Source organism: Pogoniulus pusillus, chromosome 2 (genome assembly GCF_015220805.1).
Source record: "Pogoniulus pusillus isolate bPogPus1 chromosome 2, bPogPus1.pri, whole genome shotgun sequence".
NCBI classification, from domain to species: Eukaryota; Metazoa; Chordata; class Aves; order Piciformes; family Lybiidae; genus Pogoniulus; species Pogoniulus pusillus.
In genome coordinates, this window is record NC_087265.1 from 41250592 (window position 1) to 41275191 (window position 24600).

Sequence of the window (24600 nt, forward strand, 5' to 3'; positions counted from 1 at the left end):
CTAAAACAAGAAAGTTTGATGTATCTAGGGATAAGGCACAGGAGCTGTGTAAAGCTGGATGTTTGGATCCCTTGAGAACAGAGTTCTAGAGGAAAAAAATGCCTGTCCTCTATCACCCTGCCTTTCAGTGGTCCTGCATTCTTAATTTCCCTCTCAGCTGCACATACACATGTCCTTTCCACAGAAATATTCTGGGTGGCTGTGCTCTGAGGTCAACTAAGCTTCCTATATTGTTTTCCAACAGATGACATTTCATGTGTATCTGTTAGAACATAGTGTTGAGTGACTTAATTATTGAGGAATAATCAGAAACATATTTGGGGAGTCAGATGTTCAGAAAGAAAAGTAAGAATCTGAATATTCTGTAAAACGTATTCTTTTTAGGAAAAGAAATATTGAGAAGCATTTTCTTAAATTGCCTCATTTGAAACACTGACCCCACAAGTACAGGTGCATAGCAATGTTCAAGTAAACTATTCTCACTTGTAAGAATATGTATTTTACAGCACCTGGTTTGCACACTTACCTCTTTTGTTTATAGAATGTACCTCAAATTTCTGGGGAAGGATGCACAAAACTGTCATACTTCTGAAAATTTGAGAGTTTTTTAAGTAATGTTTAGTTGTCTGACATTGTTCTAGTGTTTCCCATTCTATATGCCTCTTAATGTATGTAGTTAACAACCAGTGGCAGGAGCTATGCTTTATGCTGTTAAATACTGTGGAAGTCTGTGTTTGTGATTACAGATCAATTCTCATTACTGTGGTAACACATACAATAGAGAAATCAGATAGTGGTAATCAATTGCTAAAAATTGTCAAGATCCATTAGTGTAGCAATTGCCTGTTTGCAGACGGTTGATGAAGTCTGCAGCGCTCTGAAATTTTATCTTGGACTTTTGATGAATGCAGGTATTTATACTACCATTTCCCTTACATCATTGCTATTTAGTTACTGTGAACATCATTTGAGTTTTATAATGGGGTCGCTTGGTACAGTTTACTAAGGAACAAGACATATCTGCCTGGGAGCATTGTCTGTTAATGTAATAATGATAGTTTTATGTGTTGTAAGAATGACTTTCTGTAGAGTTGCTTTGCTTTGTTTATGCTCAAATTACATCTACTTGTTCAAACTTTCTGCTGCAGCGTTTTACCAATGAGGATCATTTGGCTGTCCATAAACATAAGCATGAGATGACACTGAAATTCGGGCCGGCTCGTAATGACAGTGTCATTGTAGCAGGTTAGTATAGAATTCTATAGTTAATTTGCTCACTTTACTGCTGGAATGGGCACACATTTAATGTGTTTTCTGAAGATAAGGCATAGAACTATGGTAAGAGAATATGAAACATTTCCTTCACTGTAGTTGCTTGCAATGTATGCTTAGGCAATAATTTTTTTGCATAATTAGCTTTGGTCAGAATTTGAGGGCAGTATTATTCTCCATAAGTAAATTTTGTTTGGATCTGATATATAATGTTTCCCAATTACCAATATTTCAATAATTAACTGATGTTGGAAGCATTTAGTAAGAACAGGCACTAATACTTTGCCTGACAGGATCTGTAGCTATAGCAAACTTAAAATGTTAAGTTTACCATAGTTGAATTTTATTAAATTATATTAAAATGTTATTAAATTACATTAACATTTTCATTACTCTGCTACATTATTCATGTCTTAAACTTTAAAATATGTAGTGTTCTTTGCATACTATGGTGACATGAGAAAATTGAATTGGTGATTATTGCTCTTTAAGTGGAATAGCAGAAGAAAAAAAAATTAACTTACACTCAAAAGGTGTTTTCACCTCTGAATTCATGGTGAGTTGTAACTATTTTACTTGTCCAGCACCAGAAGTAATCATCAATTGATAAATGATTACATTGTGAATTCTGAAGTTCTTGAATGAAGATGAGTCGTGCTAGTTATTCTAAACTTAGAGCCACATTATTTTGTTTCTGATTATTTTCCAGTGATGGAACAGCAGAACTGAAGTGGCTAATTTGTAAGGACAAGCAGGCAAAAAACCCCCAAAGTTTCACATTTCAGAATTCTAGATGCTGTCCTTGGCAATTAAACTGTGGGAAAGAGAACCTGTTAGATAAATCAGATATTTAAGATTGGAACTATGGCAGTGTCTGTGTCTTTGCAGCCATGCCAGTTGGTGTTAGTAGGGGTTCACATAATGATGCTTTACCATGCTTTAAATGTGTGCAGCTATGTGGAAAACGTGGTTAGGTTTGACCTGGTAATCACAGTAAAATAAGGTGAATGTACACAGTACCAAAAGCATTATAGAAAGACTTCTGTAAAACCTGTTTGATTCAGCAGTTGCCCAGATGCCAGAAGTCTTGTGATTCCAGCTTGACTATACAGGCATCATGGGAGTCAATCAGTTCTTGTGTACAGTGTCACACTTTACTCCTTCTAGAAGTTCCAGGCACTTGAGAGTAATTAGTACTGTTTTCACAGTATGAGAACAAAGAAGCAAACTTTCTGTGAGTAGTGCACTTTTCTCTCTATTTTTTTTTCTTTAATTAAAACCTTCATGTAGGCTTTACCTTTATCTGAAAAGTCTGCTTGCTCACAGAAGTGTTCTGCTGCCTCTGGTCTAGGCACTTGAGAATGGCTCCCTCTGGTTTCTGGACACAGGAGAAACGCTTTACACTGCCACAACTAAGGGAACTGGTTTGCAAATTTGCGTTGCTTGTCTCCAGCAGGTGGAGTATGCCTTCTGGTTTCTGCCCTGCAAAGCAAGAGAGAGTTCTTAACCACGTCTCTTTTGTTTGCCTTTTTTTTTATCTCTCTGGAAAATATTTGCTGTAAGTATGTTCATAAATGGTATTTAAAAAAAAATGTGGATTTTTTTATACATTTCAGATCAGACACCAACACCAACTCGATTCTTGAAGAACTGTGAGGAAGTGGGCTTATTCAATGAATTAGCAAGTCCTTTTGAGAATGAGTTTAAAAAGGCTTCTGAAGATGACATTAAGAAAGTATGTTCAAAATATTTTTCTTCTTAGAAATTCTATTTAAAAAACCAAACCCAACAAAACCTGGTCGATTCTGTGATTATGATTAAAACTTTATGTATTGCCTTCTAAACTATACCAGTAATCATTTGCCAAATGCTTATGTATCTTGTCTAGAAAAAACCTCAAATGATAAGATTACTCTTCCAAAGGTTACTTTACCATATTGATTTTGCATGGTTAGCACAAACAATGGGACACATTGACTGTTTTAATTCTTCAGGTAGGCAGTGTATATTTGCTGAAGTTAATCATTGGCTTTGATTAATGTTTCATGAGGAGAAAAACCAGTCTGAAAAATAAAGCCTTTTTAGAAATAAAACCAGACCACCTGAAAATAGTATGTGAACACATCATTTGGGTTAGTTTTAAAATACTGATGTTGTTCTAAGAATTAATAGTCATGACAATGAGAATTAAATTGAAAGAATCACTAAATGTAAAGAAGTGTCAGTAATTTGGTTATAATTGCATTATCGATGTGTTGAAATTGCTTTGCCCTAGAAATTACCTATCTGCATTCTCTCAAGTACAGATTGTAGTACAAGAAAAAATTGGACTGTGTTAGTTTAGCAACCTCATGGTTTTTTGAGAAACTTTCCTTACATTTCAATGTGATTTCTTCTATTTATTTCAGTACTTCCCAGTCATCAGTGGTATGTAAATGCTTCAACCCAAAAATTGTTCAGTGTCCCCTTTGAATAATTTTACCTTTGGTTGACTTCATTAGGCAGTGATAAAAATGCATTTTTATCTCATGTATTCAGATTTTTCAGAGACAGTACCTGCATTTTCTTTGTTACAGTAAAGGTTTTAATAGGTACTTGTGAATAGGCTGGATTATTATGCATTCCTGACAGTGTCTCACCCTTGCTTTGTTACTGCAACTATACTAATAATGATTTTTTTTTCAGTTAATATATACCAACTGTTCTTAAAACACTGCATATGATAATACTGATTGTCTCCTACTGCATTTTCTATATAATTCACTACTTCCTTGGAGAGGCTTATAGGTATTGCAAAATATCTTAAACATATAAACAATTTCTTTAATTGATACTAAATTTCCAAGCTGCCCAATATCTTATGAGAAGAAACACAGCCCTGGCATATCTCTGGATTATTAATACACATAAGCAATCATGGCAGTGGGTGGTAAAAATTTACCATATCTTAAACATTTAAACAATTTCTTTAATTGATACTAAATTTCCAAGCTGCCCAATATCTTATAAGAAGAAACACAGTCCTGGCATATCTCTGGATAATAAATACACATAAGCAATCATGGCAGTGGGTGGTAAAATTTACCATGATAGTACACTTCTTGGAGATTGATGGTTTAGGGTTTTTTCTGTGCTGTTTCATGTTCACATGTGGTATGAAAAGAGATTCTGCTTCTAACAGTCCTCCCTGCCCATTAGTATTGCTATTCCTTAGGAAAAACAGAAAGTGAATTGAAAAAAGTCCTTTGGAAAAACAGAATTAGAAGATGAACATTGGAGGAATTTTTTCCCAAAAGTATTTGGATAGCAGGCTAGATAGGAATTTAGGCTTTCAAATCTAATTTCTTTGTGGCATTTCAGATATCTTAGTGGGTTTTAGCTGTGTAGTAATATAAAACTTGCTTTTCCAATAATTACTTGCTGCAATAAAATTGAAATTAATTGTCCACGGTAGCTTTCTTAACTTAGAAATGTAGTTAGGATTTTGTGCTTCATGGCATATGATTTAATAACTTACAGAAGGATCTTACTGTTGTTTAACTGTAATTTCTAAGCTTAGCAGTCCTTTCTCATCTTTAATTTTCCTCTGACTTTTGGAAAAGGAAAACTGTCTGAGTGTTTTTAGTTCTCAAGGAGAAAATAATTAGTTTGACATCAGTGTTGAAAGACCAAGTGTTACTGAAGACTGATGTTCACGCAGATGCTGGAAAATTAACCTTGCCTGGTAAAGCATCTACATCAAGATCTTCCAAACATCAGCACCTCGTTGTTGTTACAAAGCTCATATTTCTCTTTAGCTGTTTACATTTTTTTTTTGCATGTTTTAATATTTTTAGAGATTGAGTAATTTTGTTTGACACTGTTGCTCTTAGATGCCTCTAGATCTGTCTCCTCTTGCAACACCAATTATAAGAAATAAAATTGAAGAGCCTTCTGTTGTAGAGACAACTCATCAAGATAGTCCTTTACCTCATCCTGAGTCTACTACCAATGATGAAAAGGTAAGAACTTTTTGTTGTTAATTTGTTGCCCATGAAGATAACCACACTGTTTAGTAGGTTGAAAGGAAATTTTGCCATACTCGTTTGGATATGTATTTAATTTATTTGATTGGTTTTTTTTAGTTGGCTTTGTTCATCACAGTTATTCAGAGGATCACAGGATCTTAGGGGTTGGAAGGGACCCACGGAGATCATCAAGTCCAAATTCCCTGCCAGAGCAGGACAATACTGTCTAACACAAATCACACAGGAACACATCCAGACAGCCCTTGAAAGTCTCCAGACAAGGAGACCCCACAATCCCTCTGGGGAGCCTGTTCCAGTGCTCTGGGACCCTTACAGTAAAGAAGTTCCCCCTTGTGTTGAGGCAGAACCTCTTGTGCTGCAACTTACACCCATTGCTCCTTGTCCTATCTCAGGGAGCAAGTGAGCAGGGCCTGTCCCCGCACTCCTGATCAGCCCTCAGATGTTTCTAAACATTTATCAAATCCTCTCTCAGTCTTCTCTTTTCCAGACTAAAAAGTCCCAGGTCTCTCAGCCACTCCTCATAAGCCATGCCCTCCAGTCCCCTAATCATCCTTGTAGCCCTCCGCTGGACTGTCTTCAGCAGATCCCTGTCCCTCTTCAACTGGGGAGCCCAAAACCGAACACAGTATTCAAGATGAGGTCTCACCAGGGCAGAGTAGAGGGGGAGGAAAACCTCCCTTGATCTGCTGGACACACTCTTTCTAATACAACCCAGGACCCCATTGGCCTTGTTGGCCACAAGGGCGCATTGCTGTGCCATGGTTAACTTGTCATCCACCAGGACCTCCAGGTCCTTCTCCACAGGACTGCTTTCCAGCAGACCACCTCCCAGCCTGTACTGGTGCAGTTTATTATTCCTCCCCAGGTGCAGGACTCTGCACTTGTCCTTGTTGAACTTCATCTGGTTCCTCTGTGCCCAGCTCTCCAGTCTGTCCAGGTCTCTCTTGATGGCCTTTGCCATGCACTGGCCATGCAGTAAAACTATAAAGGATATAAAATGTGTTAGTCATGCTATGTTAAAAAAAAGTCTGAGAAGGCTCTTTATTTTATTCATCCCTCATAAAAAAGCAAAGTAAGATCAATTTCTATGATTTTTGTCTTTGATTTTTATATTCTTTAATGTTGTTAACCATTTGTGACTCCTCTCCTGTATGTTTTTATTTCTAGCCTGTGTTTGACCATGAATTGTTTTGTAGAACAACATGGGATGTTCTGGAAAACATGTATAGGGGTGAATGGGCTCTCATACAAAGCTAAAGCACCAGATAATTTTGTTGGATATTTTATACTCTTTAAGCTGTGGCAGTGCATGTTTAAAAGTGGTCATCTCAGGCATTTGCTCATTTAGTGTTGACTATTGTTTACTAGAAGACTGAAGTGTTGTCTGTCACTGGAGGGAGTTGCAGTCAGATCAGTTTTAGAACTATTGCTCTAAAGAAGAATTACGAAGTTTAATTGTAATGGTAACTTCAATGTGTGACTTGAAGTGTTTTCATCCTTTAGATGTCTCTTGAAGAACACAAAATAAAGTAAAATCAGTGAAATTAATTATTTCTATTCTTACTTGAATATATAAAAGTGTTAGAAGCAGAACATAATAAAGCAATATTGTTGCACTAGTCAGTCTTTATAGGCATTTTCACTGGGCAGTCTGCATCTGAGAGATTTAGCTACCTTATTCCCAAAATTCAGCAGGGCTTTTTGAGATCATAGGTTAATTTGGGTCTTTGAGATTTTGTGGTCAGACTTTCCCCTCAAAACTGGAATTCAGTCTGAGATCAGATAAAGTTACTTGAGGCTTTACATAGTTTAGTTGTGAAACCTTCAAGGAGGAAGGGTGCACATCCTCTCAGTGCAACCTGTTGCAAATGCCAGGCTGTTGTTGTTGCAAACATCTTTTTAATTTGGATCCAGTCTGAACCTTTCAGGTTACAACTTATTTTCCTTATCCTGCCAAAAAGCACCAGTGTGAGGAGAGACCTAAGAGTGTGACAGAAATTTTAAGAGAGTTCAGATTTGTCTTTACAGAGCTTCACTGAGTTTTATGAGTTAGCAAGGATGACCAATCATAGGTAATCAAGGTAATCATATCTCAAAATTGGTAAAATTAGTTTGAAGGAATACATGAAGAGCTGCTTAGATTAAGCAAAAAAACTTCTCTATTTTTGTCTTTATTTCAGAGGTTAGTTTGTTTTTTTCACTGCTAATACTTATTGGCAATACTCACAATTTTTAAAGGGTATTCATATCTTTGTATAGTGGCTCAGTATCTCATTAGCTTAGTTAGAAGTGAAAATTATATCTCAGTGCAAACACACATCTTGAAAACTCTTACATAAAATAATGATCCTCTTCTGTAAAGTATTTTCTAATTCAATAGTTTTTAGTTTAGAGAGTAAAAGAATTAGAGAGGTTCTTTCAGTAAGTCTCTGATATCTTTGAATAATCTTAAACTTCTTTCTTGTAGAGGTGAATAGAGTTTAAGATCACCTTGGATTAATCTCTTGATAGCAAATTCACAGAGTTGCAGAATGACAGAATGCTAGGGATTAGAGGGGACCTCCAGAGAGCCTTGAGTCCAATCCCTCTGCCAAAGCAGTATCACCTAGGACAACAAATAAATTAACTCCCTCCCTGAAATGCTTATATACAGAATCACAGAACCTTACCAATTCATGGAGCATGAGGAATAAGCATGAGGAGCTGGAGGTCTGCATTAGGCTGAATAACTAAGATATAATTGTCATCACTGAAACATAGTGGGACTGTAATGTTGTCATGGATGGCTATGCACTGTTCAGGAAGGAGAGACCAGCAAGACAAGGTGGAGGAGTTGCTCTCTATATGCGAGAGCAGCTGAAACGTGCTGAGTTCTATCCAAGGAGGGAGGCAGAACAGATTGAAAGCTTGTGGCTCAGAATTAAGGGATAGGGGAAAGGAGATGAAATTGTCTTAGGTGTCTACTATAGACCACCAAACCAAGAGGAAGATGTTGATGAGGTCTTCTACAGACAATTGGAGGTAGCCTCTACAGCTAACCCCTTGGTACTCATGGGTAACTTCAGTCACCCTGATATTTGCTGGGAAGCTTGCACAGCCAGTCCAAAAGGCTCTTGCAGTGTATCAGTGATAACTTCTTGGTGCAGGTAGTGGAGGAACCAACAAGGAGAGGTGCATTGCTGCACCTTGTATTAACTAATAAACAACACAGATTTTTTTTGGGAAGTCAAGGAAAGTGAAAGTGTATTTCGTATAGTTTAGATATAACAAGATAAGGAGAAACAAACTACTAGAGAAATATAATAACCTTAACAAAGATGAGGAAGAGTTCAAGTGGCAGCGAAGCAGCAAAGCAGCAGCAGCCAAAACAGCAACAGAGGAAGATAGCAGCGGGCGCAGCTGAAGCAGCAGAAGCAGCAAGGGGAAGGTACAAGCTGTGCTTATAGACATAAAACTCTTGATGCTCCAGTGAAATGATATTAACATATCCATTGTTGGCATTATATGGTCTATCCCTAGGCCATGTAATGTTCACCTCTCCCCTATGTTTGAGCTACAAATGTAGCTCAAAAGGCCACAGTCCCCCACAGTCAAGCAGCTCAGTCTCCTGTATATTTTCCCTATAGCTCTTCTCATGGAGTGAGATCTGTATAGCTGTTAAACCAAATTCCTTATTTGCAAGGCAGTGTTTAACTGTGTCCTAAGAGTATGCATTAGTCAACTCCTCCCCAGTTATTTGTTTTCTTTTTCTGCAGTTCTGTTCTGGATGTTTTCTTCTTTTGGCTGCTCACTTAGAATTCTAGGTGGTATTTTCAGGTATTGCAACATTCATAAATACTCCACATTGACACTAAAGTTAAAAAAAAATCTTACTTTCCTCAGTACAGCTCACTGTTACTCCTCAAAGTCCTTTCTTTGTTGAAGTCCCTGGTTTGCCAGCCCACTTAGAGTTCTGTGAAGTTCTCAGAGATGCACACATGTTTTCCAATGGATATATAAAATTAGAAACAATCTGTAAGACAGCTAAGACCTTAGTCTTAAAAGCTTTGGATGAATTTTAAAAACATAAACTTAATTCAGAGCAAATGGTAATTGCTGTAGCCTATATGACACAGGTATGAGATGTTCTCTTTGAGCTACAGTTTAATAGTGCAGTAATTAAAGTTATCTGGTCTTAAAAGTGTAAGTTTAAGTGTCATTGAATGTAGTAGCTAGTGTCAGAAGAGAATAACCTGGAAAATCCTATCTGAAGGTAACTCTGAAGTCTGACAGTAGCAAGGCTTTCCTGTGAAGGAAGGCATTGGTTACAAGGAGGCATTTCTAGGGTTTTCAGAAACAGCAAATGCAGGTTCTATGTTCCAATTGATAGCGTACTTTATCTGATTGCTAAGTTAAGAACTATAGCCAGTTTTCTTTACTATTCTCTTGCAGTCAAGGAAATTTATTTTCTGTGGTCAAATAATTTCTTACACATGAGGAGATGCAGACATTTTGAAGCTTTCCTGAGTATTTTTAAGTTGGTAGTGCTCTAAGGGAGGTGCATGAGTAAGGGATAAAGGCTCTTTGGGTTTTGTTGTTTAGAGCTGGAACAATGGATTTAAAATGAAATGTGCATTGTGAAACTCTTCCTTATTCAGAGTGTAGGTAGACATGATAGTGCTGATACTCCCATGGATTTCTTGGTAAAAAAAAATCTTAATACCTGATTAAAAAAATAACTTCTAAGTAGTAACATCTCAGCATAAGTAGATTCAGGGTTTGTCATACACCTAAAATCACTAGCAGAACAATTTCATTTTACAGGTTTAAGTAATTCATCCAAAGGGTGTGATGGTTTGGGTGTTAGCTACCCCCCCCACACTTAAGAAAATCACCCAGACTAGACTCAGAAGGCTGGCTCTCTGTGATAGGACATGGAGCAGTGGGTGTAAATTACAGCAAAAGAGGTTCCGACTCAACACAAGGGGAACTTCTTTACTCTAAGGGTAACAGAGCACTGAAATAGGCTCCCCAGAGAGGTTGTGGGGTCTCCTTCTCTGGAGACTTTAAAGGCCTGTCTGGATGTGCTCCTCTGTGATCTGTGTTAGACAGTATTGTCCTGCTCTGGCACGGAGGTTGGACTCGATAATCTTCTTGGGTCCCTTCCAACCCCTAACATCCTGTGATCCTGTGTAATGAAGCTATATTTACAGCTTAGCACAATATACAAGCATATATACACAAATATATACAGTTATATACAAATTAAAAGTAACACAGGAACACAATAACACAATACCCCTCCCAGAAACAATCAAAGTCCCCAGGAGGGCTCCCAACCCAAACCCTCTTCTCCCTCCCTCTTTCCCTCCCTTCAGAAATAACCAGATCAGTCCACTTACATCTCACACAATAAATCTGGAGAGCTGAGGTGAGATGTCAAAAAAAAAGACGACAAGGTTAGAGGAAAAAGGGATTAGGTGGATTAGAGAGTTAAAGGCAGAGTCAGCCACAGAGACCAGACAGCCAGAAAGAAGGCAGAACCAGAAGTGAGAGCTGAGCAGTGTCTGGGAAGTGCCTGTCTTATCTATGTTCTGACTAGTTGCATTTCTCAGCAGAAAACTGAGGAGTGTAGATTGCTGGGGTTGGTTTTTTTCTTTTCACAGCTAAGGATTTAATTTCTCTCAGTAAAATGTTAGCCTCAAACCAGCACAAGAGGGTTTTTTGTATATTTTTAATTGTATAACTAACTCTACTTCCATAATATTGCAGAAATTCTGCTATGTTCCACCAGGCTGTTGATTTGGCAGTTAGAATTAATGGCCTGTACTTTTACTTTGCAAATTGATCTGTCTTTGTTTTTCCTCAGGAGGTGTCACTGCAGCAGACCGCACAGCCTACATCAACAATAGTTCGTCCAGCATCCCTGCAGGTTCCTAATGTACTACTTACGAGTTCTGACTCAAGTGTTATTATTCAGCAGGCAATACCATCACCAACATCTAGTACTGTTATTACCCAGGCTCCATCCTCCAACAGACCAATAGTGTAAGTTACATCGATCTTAGTAACATTTTCTCTTACAGAAACGGAAACATTTCGTCCTGTTTACTTTCAGTTACTGTTTCTGCAGTTGATGTACAAATTTGGGGTGCTTTGGTGTAATGTGGTGCTTTACTACATACCAAACATACAACTTTCAGTACATGTGAAATACAAGTCCATGATCTCCACATCACTGCGTTCATATTTTTGATCTTGAAATAAATGCTGCATTGCAACTGTAAACGAGCAAAACAGTTTAAAACAATGTGTAAACTTGTTCTCTTCTCTGGATAAGTTTTCTTTTATATAGTTGATTCCTTTTTCAGTCCAGTTCCAGGTCCTTTTCCTCTGCTGTTACATCTTCCTAATGGACAAACCATGCCTGTTGCTATTCCCGCATCTATCACAAATTCTAATGTGCATGTCCCTGCTGCAGTTCCAGTAAGTAAGCATGATGCTATATTAATTTCAAAGTGGAGCAGATTTGCTTAAGTGCAGCACAGAGCTTAGTTTTAAGCAGTTTGATAGCTGTTTTGGCTTCAGAGGGTAGTGCTGTCATATGCTTTCTGTTATGATAACATACTCAGGTTTTCTTCATTTTTATACTTTATCTGGTCAGCTTGTTAGACCTGTCACCATGGTGCCTAGTATCCCAGGAATCCCAGGGCCTTCCTCCCCACAGCCAGTGCAGTCTGAGGCTAAATTGGTAAGTGAAAAACTCCATTATTCCTCAAGAAGAGTAACTTGAGAAATTAATTGTGTTGTTCTTTAAAACTACTTTAGGTTTCTTTTCATTAGTCTGGTCTCTGCAAGTACAGATTTTATGAAAACAAGACAGTAACAGCTGCGTTTCTTTTACATTTATTTCAAATTCTGGTCTATGTGATTTCTGTTATTAGTGTTTGGTTGATTTGAATTTTAATTACTCTTTTAAATGAACTAGCTTTTTAACAAAATTCCTTCCTTTTGTTGGAGGACAGGAAATTTTAGTTGGAAGAAAGATGAGATTAGTAGCATCTTAACAGGGAGCATCACCTTCAGAGAATCAGGATATTATTTCCTCCCAAAGAATATGATATTTCTTTTAAAATTGAGGGGGAAAAAATAATCATGTTGTCTGAACCTCAGCTGCATATAGTCCATTTGGCAAAAGTTTTGTAAATACTGACATATTATTTATGAAATTACTTTGTGTGGAGGTCATTTCTGTTGCATTGAGGCAGTTTGGGGATTGTCTTGCAAAATCACAAGTAAAAGAAGTAGAGGAATGTTTGGTTTGTTTGTGTTTGAATTTCCTGAGAAATATTTTGCAACATTTTATTTACTTTTTTTGTTTCTACTGTCTTGTTTGTTTCAACTGTTCTAAAGCAGTCTAAGATCTATTAGTAAATAGTAATTAAACCACTTGCATATTTACAAAGTGTCTCTATAAACAGCATCTCTTTTGCAAAATAATGTTCCTCTTCTGACTCTAACTTCATGCTAAAAAACAATCAGGAACACCTGCTGTAGAGAGGGACAGAAAGGTAGATTTGTTTCTGTGCATTGTTGTTCCCTTAAGAATGGGAAAAGGCATCTTTTAACTCTGAGGAACTATTTAAATGTAACCAGTTCGGGTGACACCTTAAATTCAGGAGAGAAGAATGTAAGAAAGTGAAAACAAGAACTTTTTTTTTTGGAAGTCATTCTTTCCTTAGAGTTCAGAAACACATGCACTGAATTCTGCTCTGAATTCAGGAGAAATTGGTTCCAAATATTTTTTTTGAGTTGGGCAAAGAATGAGATTTCAAAGGATATTACTAAAATAATTTGCTCTGCAGAGCTTTAAAAGGAAATATGTGTATATGGCAAAGACTGATCTCACATTGGAAGAAGCAATCACTCAGTTGTAAACAAAAGCAAAGGTCATTACCCTTAAAACTTAACAACCTCATTAGTCATCTTGTTGGAATTTAGCCAATATAGGAACTTCAGTAATTGTTTATCTTTGTTTTAAGACTGTAAAAAGGCTATTTGCAGTATTTCTTCTTTCCTCTTAACATAAAGCAAGAGCAGAATTTGAGAATATCAGAACTATGTGTATTTCCTGTGATCATTTACTTTTATAAGTGTGTTGTAAGGATGTTAGAGGAAGCTCTTCATAGAGACAGTGATTTGCCATTGGAATGGGCTGCCCAGGAAGGCAGAGGAGTCACCGCCCCTGGAAGTGTTCAAGAAAAGCCTGGCTGAGGCACTTAGTGCCATGGTCCAGTTGATTGGTTAGGGCTGGGGGATAGGTTGGACTTGATGATCTTGGAGGTCTCTTCCAACCTGCTTGATTCTATGATTCTACATAGCACTTATTCACAAAAATAAAGACCATAATTTCTTACCACTCCTAAAGCAACTTAATGAGAAGCTTTATGTAGAAAAGCTCCCAATAAGACTAAGTTGCTATGCCATGTGATTGTTGGCAGATCTGTGGTGCTTTATTCACTGTACAGTTTGATTTAGTTTAGGGTTTTTCAATCTTTGTGATGTAACATTTCTCTTGAAAATAATTTTGCTTGCTGTTCCAGTGAGTTCTTCGGGACCAGGGAACACTCTCACACATGGGTACCCTCCCTCTGGGTACAGTTTCAATACTTTTATTATAGCTTAAACACTAAAACCATCATGAGAGAGGTGTATATACACAGTACCTCTGGCTCATCTGCTACAGCCATAGGGAGAAACTGAATAAGACATGACAAACAATCCCAAGTAGCTCTATTGATCAAAGGGCAGGCTATACTCACCCTATCCCACTGGCCAGCAGAGCTCCCTCAAGATGTGTAGATAGCAGAACTGGTCAGCCACTGGGAACCACTGGAGGTGTTCAAAAAAGCCTGGATGAGGCACTTAGTGCCATGGTCTAGTTGATTGGATAAGGCTGGGTGATAGGTTGGCCTGGATGGCCTTGGAGGTCTCTTCCAACCTGGTTGATTCTATGATCATGGTGGTAAGACTGGTGCTGCTTCAACTCGCCTACCCACACTCTGTGTCCAGTGCATCCCAGAATTCTGAACCAAGGAGAACCAAACTCCTGCTTTATTTTGGAATCCATTGCATACCATCTTTCCCTGCTGCTCAGCATTTACCTGCAAGCCCTGCTTCCCTCGGATCTTATCTTTAGTAACCCAGTGGTTATCAGCTTGTTGTAACTTCTGATCACACACAAACCAACTCTTCCTTCTTGCACTTGCCATGTCCTAAATTCTGCAAACATAATCAGGTTTCTTTTTCACCTGTGTTCTGGGTTAAGCCAACAGAAAACAATATTTAGTTTTACAGCTGCTTGTTTGCTTCTTGTTTCAGTAGTAGTTCACATTTGAAGTGGAAATGTAAGCTAATACACTGAAGTTTCCTAAGTGAACAATCTGTGTTTCATCACAGTATATGTTTATTAACAGGATACTGCAATTAGTGGATTTATTGTTACATTTAAATTAGTGGAAGAGTCCCTGTGTACTCTTGCCTACTGTAGCCACGTTTCTCCCTCACACTGGGAGGTAGTCCTGGGTAGTAAAGGAATCCAGGAAAGCTGGACATGCTGCAGGAAATAAATCTTAAAGGTTCACGTGTACGTCATCTCCATGTGCCAAAAGATGAGCTGATGGGAAAGAGGACCAACTTGGCTGAGCAGAGAGGTTTGGCTGGAACTCTGGGTTAATAAAGGAGAGCTTATGCCCTTTGGAGGGAGAGGGCAACTCAGGAGGACTAACCAAGGGTGTTATGCAGGAGGAAAATTAGGACTAAATCCCAACTAGAATTTCTTTTTTGTTACTGCTGCAAGAGACAGTTAAAAATGTTTGTATTAAATACATTAACAACAAAAGGAGGCTTAGGGAGAATCTCCATGCTTTGTTGGATGTGGTGATGAAGTGCACAGGTTGAGGTACTGAATGCCTTCTTTGTTCCAGTCTTTAGCAGTAGGACCAGTTGTTCACTGGGTACCCAGCCCTCTGAGCTGGAATACAGGTATGAAGAGCCAGAATGAAACCCCCATAACCCAAAGGTTAGTGACCTACTACACCACTTAGAGACACACAAGTCTAGGGCTGGTTGGAATCTACCCACATGTGCTGAGGGAGCTGTCAGAACAGTGCTCCTCAAGCCTCTTTGTATCATTCATCAGCAATCCTGGGTAACTGGGGAGGTCCCAGTTGACAGGAGGTTAACCTGTGTGACATCCATCCACAAGAAGGGCCAGAAGGAGGATCTGGGGACCTACAGATCTGTCTGTCTGACCTCAGTACTGGGGAAGGTCATAGTGCAGATCACCCTGAGTCGCATCATATGGCACATACAGGGTAACTAGATTATCAGGCCCAGTCAGCATTAGTTGACAAGAGGCAGGTCCTGCTTGACAGATATGATCTATGACAAGGTGACATGGGTAGTGAATGAGGAAAAGACTGTGAATGTTGTCTGCCTTGACTTGAGGAGAACCTTTGACACTGTGTCCCACAGGATTCTCCTGGAGAAACTGACTGCTTGTGGTTCAGATGAGTGTACTTTCTGCTAGGTAAAAAAACAACTGTATGGACAGCCAGGCCAAGCCCAAAGAGTGGTGGTCAATGGAGTTAAATCCAGTTGGTGGTTGGTCACAGGTGGTGTTCCTCGGGGCTGAGTATTGGGTCTAGTTCTTTATCAGTTATATATGTTGAGGGGTTTGAGTGCAGTAAGTTTGCAAGTGACACCATTGGGTGGGAGTGTTGATTTGCGTTAAGGTGGAAAGGCTCTGCAGAGGGGTCTGGGCAGGCTGAGGTTAATAGTATGGGATTCGACAAGACCAAGTGCTGGGTCCTGCACATAGATCACAATAACCCCATGCACTGCTACAGGCTTCAGGAAGAGTGTCTGGAAAGCTGCCCAGCTGAAAAGGACCTAAGGATACTGGTTGACAGCCAGTCAAGGCGTTGCTGGCCTTGTTAGCCACCTGAGCACACTCTGGCTCATGTGCAGCAGTGTCCTGGCCTGTATCAGGAATAGCACAACTCTAAGAACCATTGAGGACCAAGGCAGTGATTATCCCCTTGTACTTGGCACTAGTGAAGGCACACCTTGAGTATTGTGTTGCATTTTGAGCCCCTTGCTACAAGAAAGATACTGATGTGCTCAAGTGTGTCCAAAGAAGCTGGAGAAGGATATAGACAGAAATCTCACGAGAAGCAACTAAGGAAACTGCAGTTGTTGAGTCTGGAGGCCCTTCCTCCTTGCTCAGGCTGCCTAACATTTTGCATGATAAACAATCTGTGAAGGTTTCCTGAAATGCTTGGAGAGGACTCCTACTTGCAGGAGAATCGTCAGATACATATCTGTCATGTGTGGACAGCACAACACTTTCTGGTTTGAACTAAATACATGGCACAAACCAAGGCAGGAACTGGACACTTCCCTTCATTTGCAGATTGTGCCTCTGTTACAGAGGCTCTCTCTGCAGTCCATTTCTTGTGTGATGTTTCAAGAAACTGACTTGGTTTAGAGTTATATAATAGGAAAAGCACTTTGTGCTCTGATTTAATTTCTCATCTCAGTCATTTATTTCTCTTACCTATTTACAAGGAGCTAGCGCTGGTAGACTTCCTGCTTTTATTTGAGTGAAGGAAAGGGCTAATTTGATACAAACCAAATCAGAGAATGCAGTGACATTGCTTCCTAATTCTAGGGAGTTGAATAATTTAAATATGGCTTTGGGACACTCAATTTCTCTATTTTTAATGAGTGGGAGAACAACACACTTTTCTCCTGATGAGTCCATTTTATGGCTTGTATCAGGAATAGTGTGGCCAGCAGAACTAGAGATTTAATTCTCCTTTGTACTCAGCACTGGTGAAGGCCTGACCTGCTGTGTGCAGTTCTGGGCCCCTGCGTTCAGGAAAGATACTGAGGTGCTGATATTTGTCTGAAGCTCTGTAATTGTATGCGTCCTGTATATCAAATACCCCTAGTTGTAAACCCTCCATTTTTTTTTTCCAAGTGTAGAGCTTGTGGATACAGACAATAATTGAGACTCTTCTGCACAGATTGCAGAAGTTTCCAGAGAACTTGAAAAATCAGTTTAACACTGGCTGTTTCCCTCTGTCTCCTTCTACCCATATAAAACCTTTTGTCGCAATCTGAGAAATACCTTGCACACAGTGGGCAACCAGCAGGCTTTCTGCAGGAGGCTTCTAGTGGGAAGTGACAGAGGGCAAGCTTGGCAAATGTTCAGGACCTGATATTAGCTTGCTGGAGCCCGGCATGGGACCTCGTGTTCAGCAGAATTCTTCTGACCTGTCTCTCTGCATGCCGAGCTCATCAGCAAACACCTAATGAGCCTGCTCTAAAGAAACAGACCCTCTCACAACCTACTTCATTTTCATATGTTCTCTGGGGGTGGAGAGACAAGACTTCATAAGGACTGATGATGCTGCAAAGACCACAATAATGATAATTAACTTGCTGAATTTAGAAGATTATGCTGTTAATTAGTTGCAAAATAAAGATAAGTAATAGAGCAGCAGATGGTAGGATAACACCCAGGAGAAGGAGGGTTATTACTCTGATGAGCTTTTGTGGCAGATATGAAATATGGATCTGAGTTTTTCACAAATCGTTTCTGGAGCATATTATCTTGTTTCTGTGAGCTCTTGATGGAGTGATCTAGTCCTACCAAATTTTGACAGATGCAATGAGGATTTATTTTCAAGGATATATAAAACCTTACTAATGAAGACTTTAAAAGCTGTTTAACTGTTTGAAAATACCCATTTTACTTTGCTTTTATTAGCCAAAAATTATCAAGCCAAACCTTGGCTACAATCAGACTTCTGCACATAATAATGCCTATATACATTTGTTCTAATGCATGACTTTTAAAACTGAGATTCTTATCATGCATGGGGAACCTTTCTCCCTACTCACAGGATGTACAATATCCAGATAATATTTTCACTCCAGCAATACCTTCTAAAATATGAAACTTTTTAAAGGCATAAGCTGAATAACTCTTTGTGGAAAGCTGTAGATGTTCCTCAGATTTTCACAGTATTTCTCCTTTTATGGATAATTTTCATAATAACTATTTTAATTTCAGCTTTTAAAGCCTGTAATATAAATCTAACCCAAATTATTTCCTGTCTCCATGGTACATGAGATTATTTGCTTACAAATTTACAAAATTATAGTATTTAAATACTAGCATTACAGTAAGGGAAGTTAAGGCTTACTTTGACTGCACTGTCCCTACTGTCTTGCTTTTGACTCCTGAAAGTTTGTCATGTCCTACTAAACAGCAAGTTATGGCACAAGAAATACTTCTAACATAATTGAGACAACAAATGAAAATACATTGTGAAAGCAACAGGTGTTAGTAACTTGAAGAAATTATATTGGATAAACCATTTAAGGATCAGGACTAGTTAGAAATTTAGGGAGTTAGGAGGGAATCATCAACCTTTAAATTGTTGTGATTAGATCATAGAGTGTGGGTTTAGTACTTTAATTAGATAATTAGAAAATATATAGGCCTTTCTGAGGTTTTGGGTTGGTTTTTTTTAGCTGGTGTGATGGTTTGGGTGTTACCCACCCCACCCCCCTTGAGAAAATCACCTAGACTAGGCTCACTCGATCTGGAAATGGAATGAAGCTTTGTATTTACAGCTTAGCACAATACACAAGGAGGTATTTACAATATATACAGAAATATACGAGATAAAAAGGTAATACAGAAACAAAACAGCCCTCCCAGAAACCTGAGTCCCTAGGAGGGGCTCTCAACCACACTTCCACCTTCCTCCCACCCTTCTACTTTACTCCAGACTTTGCCTTACATTCAAGATAGTTTGGAGGGTTGGCCAGGGGGATTAGGAGGCAGATGGATTAGTCAGGCAGGTTAGAATGCAGCCCAAAAAGCCCAGAGAGAGACTCCATTATCTATGTTTGTGTTCTTGTTTTAATACATCACAGCAAGCATGTAAGTGAAGTAGACATCACCATTGTTGCCTTTTCACAGCCTGTAATCTAACTCTTCTCACCAAAACATTCTAGCTAGTCTCAAACTAGCACAGCTGGAGACAAGGACTGAGTTAGGAAGGTACACATTAATTCTTTAGTTTGTTTTAATGCTGTAAAGAAAGTGGTGAAACAACTGTATGAGGTCTTGGGATTTTCAGAGCACTGATGGAGTGGGTCCAGAGGAGGGCCGTGAAAATGATCAGGGGGCTGAAGCACCTCTGTTACGAAAGCAGGCTGAGGGAGCTGGAGTTGTTCAGCCTGGAGAGTAGAAAGATCTGGGGAGACCTTATAGCAGCTTTCCAGTACCTGCACAGGGCCTAGAAGAAAGATGGAGAGAGACTATTTACAAAGGCCTGCAGTGATAGAGGACAAGGGGCAATGACTTCAAACTAGAGAAGATTTAGACTAGATGTTAGAAACAAGTTCTTTGCCATGAGGGTAGTGGAACACTGGAAGAAGTTGCCCAGGGAGGTGGTTGAAACCCTGTCCCTGGAGGTACTCAAGGTGAGGCTTGACAGAGTTCTGAGCAACCTGAACTAGTTGAGGATGTCCCTGCTGACTGCACAGTGGATTGGACTAGATGACCCTTGAAGGTCCCATCCAATCCAAACCATTCTATGATACACTAAGAATTATGAGCATGTTACTTTAGAAATTTGTATAGGCCTGCCCTAATGCTTGTACCTATCCTAAATTATTGTTTTTAGAACTGAACACTGGGGAAATTACTGTAAATTTGTTTCATATGCTTTTCTGAAAGCATTTTCTTCATTCTGGGCTATTTACAGAATTGATATAGAAATGAGGTGGGAAGCAGAAGTTCGTTAACGCTGAATATTTGTGTGTGCTTAAACAGTCCCTCTCTGGAGTAATGTGTGCTGCTAATTCAATCTACAGCTGTCACTCCACGAAAGACTTACAGAGGTCACTGGTCCCTTCTGCCAGGCAACCAGCAACAGAAAAAGGGGAAAGCCTCAAGTTGTGCCAGGGGAGGTCTAGGCTGGATGTTTGGAGGAAGTTCTTCCTGGAGAGGGTGCCTGGCATTGGAATGGGCTGCCCAGGGAGGTGGTGGAGTCATCAGGAGAAAAACCTGGCTGAGGCACTTTAGTGCCATGGTCTAGTTGATTGGGTCAGGCTGGGTGCTAGGTTGGACTGAATGATCTTGGAGGTGTCTTCCAACCTGTTTGATTCTGTGATTCTAAAGTCAGCAGAGGAATGTTGGGGTTTTGCAGTTCTCTTTGTAGGCCTCAAATGGGACAACTACTGGTACTGGTGCCACAGTTAGGTGCCACAGTTAACTATAGGGATTTGGCAGTTGATGTAACTTGGCAGATTGCAGACCTCAAAACTTTTTTGCTCTTCTGATGGAGGTTATCTGCAGTCTGTTGTTCTGATCGTGGAATAGAAACCAGAAAAACCTATTATCACGGAGAGAGCTTTAACTGTAGTCCAGTGGCTTCATTGTTGAGACACATGAGATACTGCAATTTGTACAGAATATCTACATAAATAGGTGCAAAGTCTCCTGCTTCTTTTGAGCTGGCTTAATGCAGCATTGTTAAGACATTATGTTAGATTAGTACTTTGGCAATACTTCACATTCCAGAATGTGGTGATACAGGTTATCAGAGTTTTCATGAACTGATGTATTAAGTCATTAGTCTTCTTAAACTTGTCCTGGATTCTTTAGAAATCCTGCACTTGGTAGAAAAAATATTCATGAATACCATTTGTCTAGTAAGGTATATCTTCAGTAAACTGAAAATTTCATGGTAAATGATACAATATTCATGACACTTCAGTAAAGAATCTGGAATTGCAATTTGTATCTACTTGGAGTTGCAGTTGTATGTATTGAAATGTAGTATAACACTTTATTCAGATTAAGTATTTGTCTTAAGTATATTAACTCTGAAAGAGATTTCATGAAAAGCTGAGTGAAGTTTTCAAGACAGTTGATAAAATGCTTTAAAATGCTTTGTCAGGTTGTCAATAATGGATGTATTACCTGCAGTTGAACTTTGAAGGTACTGTTCTTTATACAATAAAGGAAGAACTTCAAACCTTTTAGGACTTTTTACATGTACAGTAATATGCCATAACAGTTCCTCTGCATATTTTCATGTAACTAAAAGCTAGTTGTTACATACAGCCTGAAGCTTGTTGTTGTTTTGTGCATTATGGAGATATTTCAGCAAAGCCTTTGGCTTTTATCTAATGATTCTCATGGAATGGGCTTTAGAGGTGAGTGTTTGTAAAGACCATGATAAAGCAGAGTCATAAGAAACTGTTATTAAATGGATAGTGAACACCAGAATTTTTTAAATGGAAAGATGTTTATGTTCCATTTTTTACCCTGATGTCATTGTTCTCTTTCTGATCTGTGCCTTGTGTAATACCAGGCTCAGCAAGTGTTTGTTCGTGGCCTCCTAGTCATCTTTTCATGGGCACAGTTCACAAAGGAGGCTTTCTCTTTACTTTTCCATAGAGCTTACTATTCTTTCTGAGAGCCTCCGTAAGGCCTTTGTTGTTGTCATGCAAGAATTTGTCTGCTCTTAGTTGGTGTATGCCTAGATCACTGTTGAAAGCCTATGTAAAAAAAGAGCTATTTTAGAGTTGGAGCTCTTGTTTCAAAGATTGAAGTAATTGGTTATATAAATAATGACTTTTCAAGTTATCATTATAGATTATTTCTTTTTGTCTTCTTCTTTCAGAGATTGAAAGCAGCTTTGACCCAGCAGCACCCTCAGGTAACAAATGGAGATACTGCCAAGGGACATCCGAGTGGGTTGGTTAGGAGTCAGTCAGAGGAACCACGACCACAGTCACTACAGCAACCTGCAACTTCAACAACTGAAACACCGGTATGACAATAAAGTATACAGCTACTTCCTAACTCATTCTTTGTTATGCAAACAGGTTTTTTTTTCCTTTTGCTCTTGATTTGTTCAGTAGAGGTTAACATGTGCTACAAACTCATCTTGGTGTCAGCAATTCTGTAGCAGTTCTAACTGCATCAGCTAACATGCTTATGTTAATTTGCTTGAACCATCTGATGATGAGATTTAACAAGGCTAAGTGCAGGACTCTACACTTTGTCCACCACCACCCCAAGTAGCACTATAGGCTGCAGACAGAGTGGCTCGAGAGCAGTCAGGCAGAAAGGGACCTGGGGGTGCTGGTAGATAGGAGGCTGAACATGAGCCGGCAGTGTGCCCAGGTGACCAAAAGAACCAGTGGCATCCTGGCCTGTATCAGGAACGGTGTGGCCAGCAGGACAAGGAAGGTTCTTCTTCCCCCCCACTGGTCAGGCCACACCTTGAGTGCTGTGTCCAGTTCTGGGCTCCTCAATTCAAGAGAGATGTTGAGGTACTGGAACGTGTCCAGAGAAGGGCTGGTGATGGGGGAGGAAGTTGTTCTCAGAGAGAGTGATTGGCATTGGAAGGGGCTGCCCAGGGAGGTGGTGGAGGCACCGTCCCTGGAGGTGTTCAAGAAAAGCCTGGCTGAGGCACTTAGTGCCATGGTCTAGTTGACTGGATAGGGCTGGGTGCTAGGTTGTCCTGGAGGTCTCTTCCAACCTGGTTGATTCTATAATCTTTTCTGGGCTGCCCACCCAGAGTTTCAGCTGTGTGGTTAAATGTACTGTGTCTTCCTGGGTAGGGAAAAGAGGGTTTCAAGTTTAGAAATTATGTATGATCTGTCCCTTTGGGATGATAGATGAGAACAGGGGAATAGAGGGCAAGACCTCTGAGTTAGACTGGAAGCTGGAGTGCTGCTGGAGATGAGATACTTCTCTGGTGAATTCTGGAGGATTGTTGTTGTTCCACTTCTAAAAACCTTGCTGGAATGTGTTTTCAAAATGCTTTTAAAAGTCTTGAAGAGTTATTTTCAGAATTGATAGCATAATACCAATATTATAAAAGTTACAAATGTAGCCTGGAACCAGAAGGATCAGCCTGTGCAACAAGAGCACTCAGATTCTTAGACTGGCCAGTGAAATCCAATAACATATCAAAACATATTTGTTTAGAGCATAAAGAGGAAAAAGGTTACCCACAGTGGTTGCAGTAGAAGCTGTTATACCAGAGTTCAGTTGGCCATAAGCTATTAGGACTAAACATAACTGTTTGATTAAATTCTTCCCAGAGAGAGTGATTTGCATTGGAATGGGCTGCCCAGGGAGGTGGAGGAGTCGTCATCCCTGGAGGTGTTCAAGAAAAGCCTGGCTGAGGCACTTAGTGCCATGGTCTAGTTGATTGGGTCAGGCTGGGTGCTAGGTTGGACTGGATGATCTTGGAGATCTCTTCCAACCTGGCTGATTCTGTGATTAAGGCTGCTATTCCCCCATACTACCTTTATTTAAAAAATAAATAACATAGGAGAAATTTCAAGACGAAAAATTTGCTGTTTGGTTATTTTGTGGCAACTTTATGATGAGCATTTTAATATAAAGCAATATTTGCAAGTACTTCATTCCTAAAAGGCTGAGTTGAGTTCTCAGAAGTTTTCAATCATTATCTCTCTAGAATTTATGTTGAATAGCTGTCAACTGGTACATGTGTGGATGTTTTTTAAAATCAAATCTTTCTGTGCTAGACCTGTGAATGTGTAGTCAGTTATGTCTATCCTGTACCTTTCAGGGGTTTTAACATCCATTTTATTGTTTTTGTAATTTGTTGCATCTTTCATAGCTGTATACAGCTGTGAAAGGAATATAAGGTATCATTTAAAATACTAAAATATATTGACCTTTTGTAATATGTGGGTGGATATAAGGGAAATTCATATGCAGTGGTGGAGAACACATCCACAAGTAGGAAATCACTGTCCAGGGATCAGTGAATATCAGCACTGAATTACATTTTCTTTGTTCATAAGCAATTGTGTGGTGTTTTCAGGTGTGGTGAAGTTTGTGGGAGGACTATTTGGAAAGAGACAAAAGTAGAAAATGTATTTCCTGCTCAATGTAACTTTTTTAATCTATTTTGAGTAGAAGGCTTTTTAAAGTTTATCCTCTATAAATAGTTGTGTCATCAGAATTGGTAAAGAAATACCCAAGAATCCATCTAAAGAAGCATTGCCTCCAGGTTTTGTACAGTTACAAAACATAATTGTCATACACATTTAGCTCTGAAGTGAGTGGCTTCTTTTAATGCGATTTTATACCAAAGCTAAAGCCATGGTTAAAATGTGTGTGTTATTGTAACGTGGTAAGGAGTGTAAATACAGTACATAGCCATAGTGTTAAATGACAGCT

The 24600-nt window shown here is 39.2% G+C and overlaps 1 protein-coding gene across 7 annotated transcripts in view; it reads left to right on the forward strand.

Moving 5' to 3' along the window:
- The window catches only part of ATF2 (activating transcription factor 2), a 56714-nt gene that overhangs the window by 12464 nt on the left and 19650 nt on the right, over positions 1-24600 (forward strand). For 6 of the 7 annotated variants that reach the window (XM_064162272.1, XM_064162265.1, XM_064162249.1 and 3 more), the window contains 7 exons: positions 1149-1245; positions 2889-3007; positions 5145-5273; positions 11149-11327; positions 11651-11765; positions 11944-12030; positions 22058-22207. In XM_064162272.1, the coding sequence (XP_064018342.1) occupies positions 1149-1245; positions 2889-3007; positions 5145-5273; positions 11149-11327; positions 11651-11765; positions 11944-12030; positions 22058-22207 (876 nt within the window). The remainder of the gene's footprint in view (positions 1-1148; positions 1246-2888; positions 3008-5144; positions 5274-11148; positions 11328-11650; positions 11766-11943; positions 12031-22057; positions 22208-24600) is intronic. The other variant, XM_064162279.1, reaches the window with a different exon arrangement.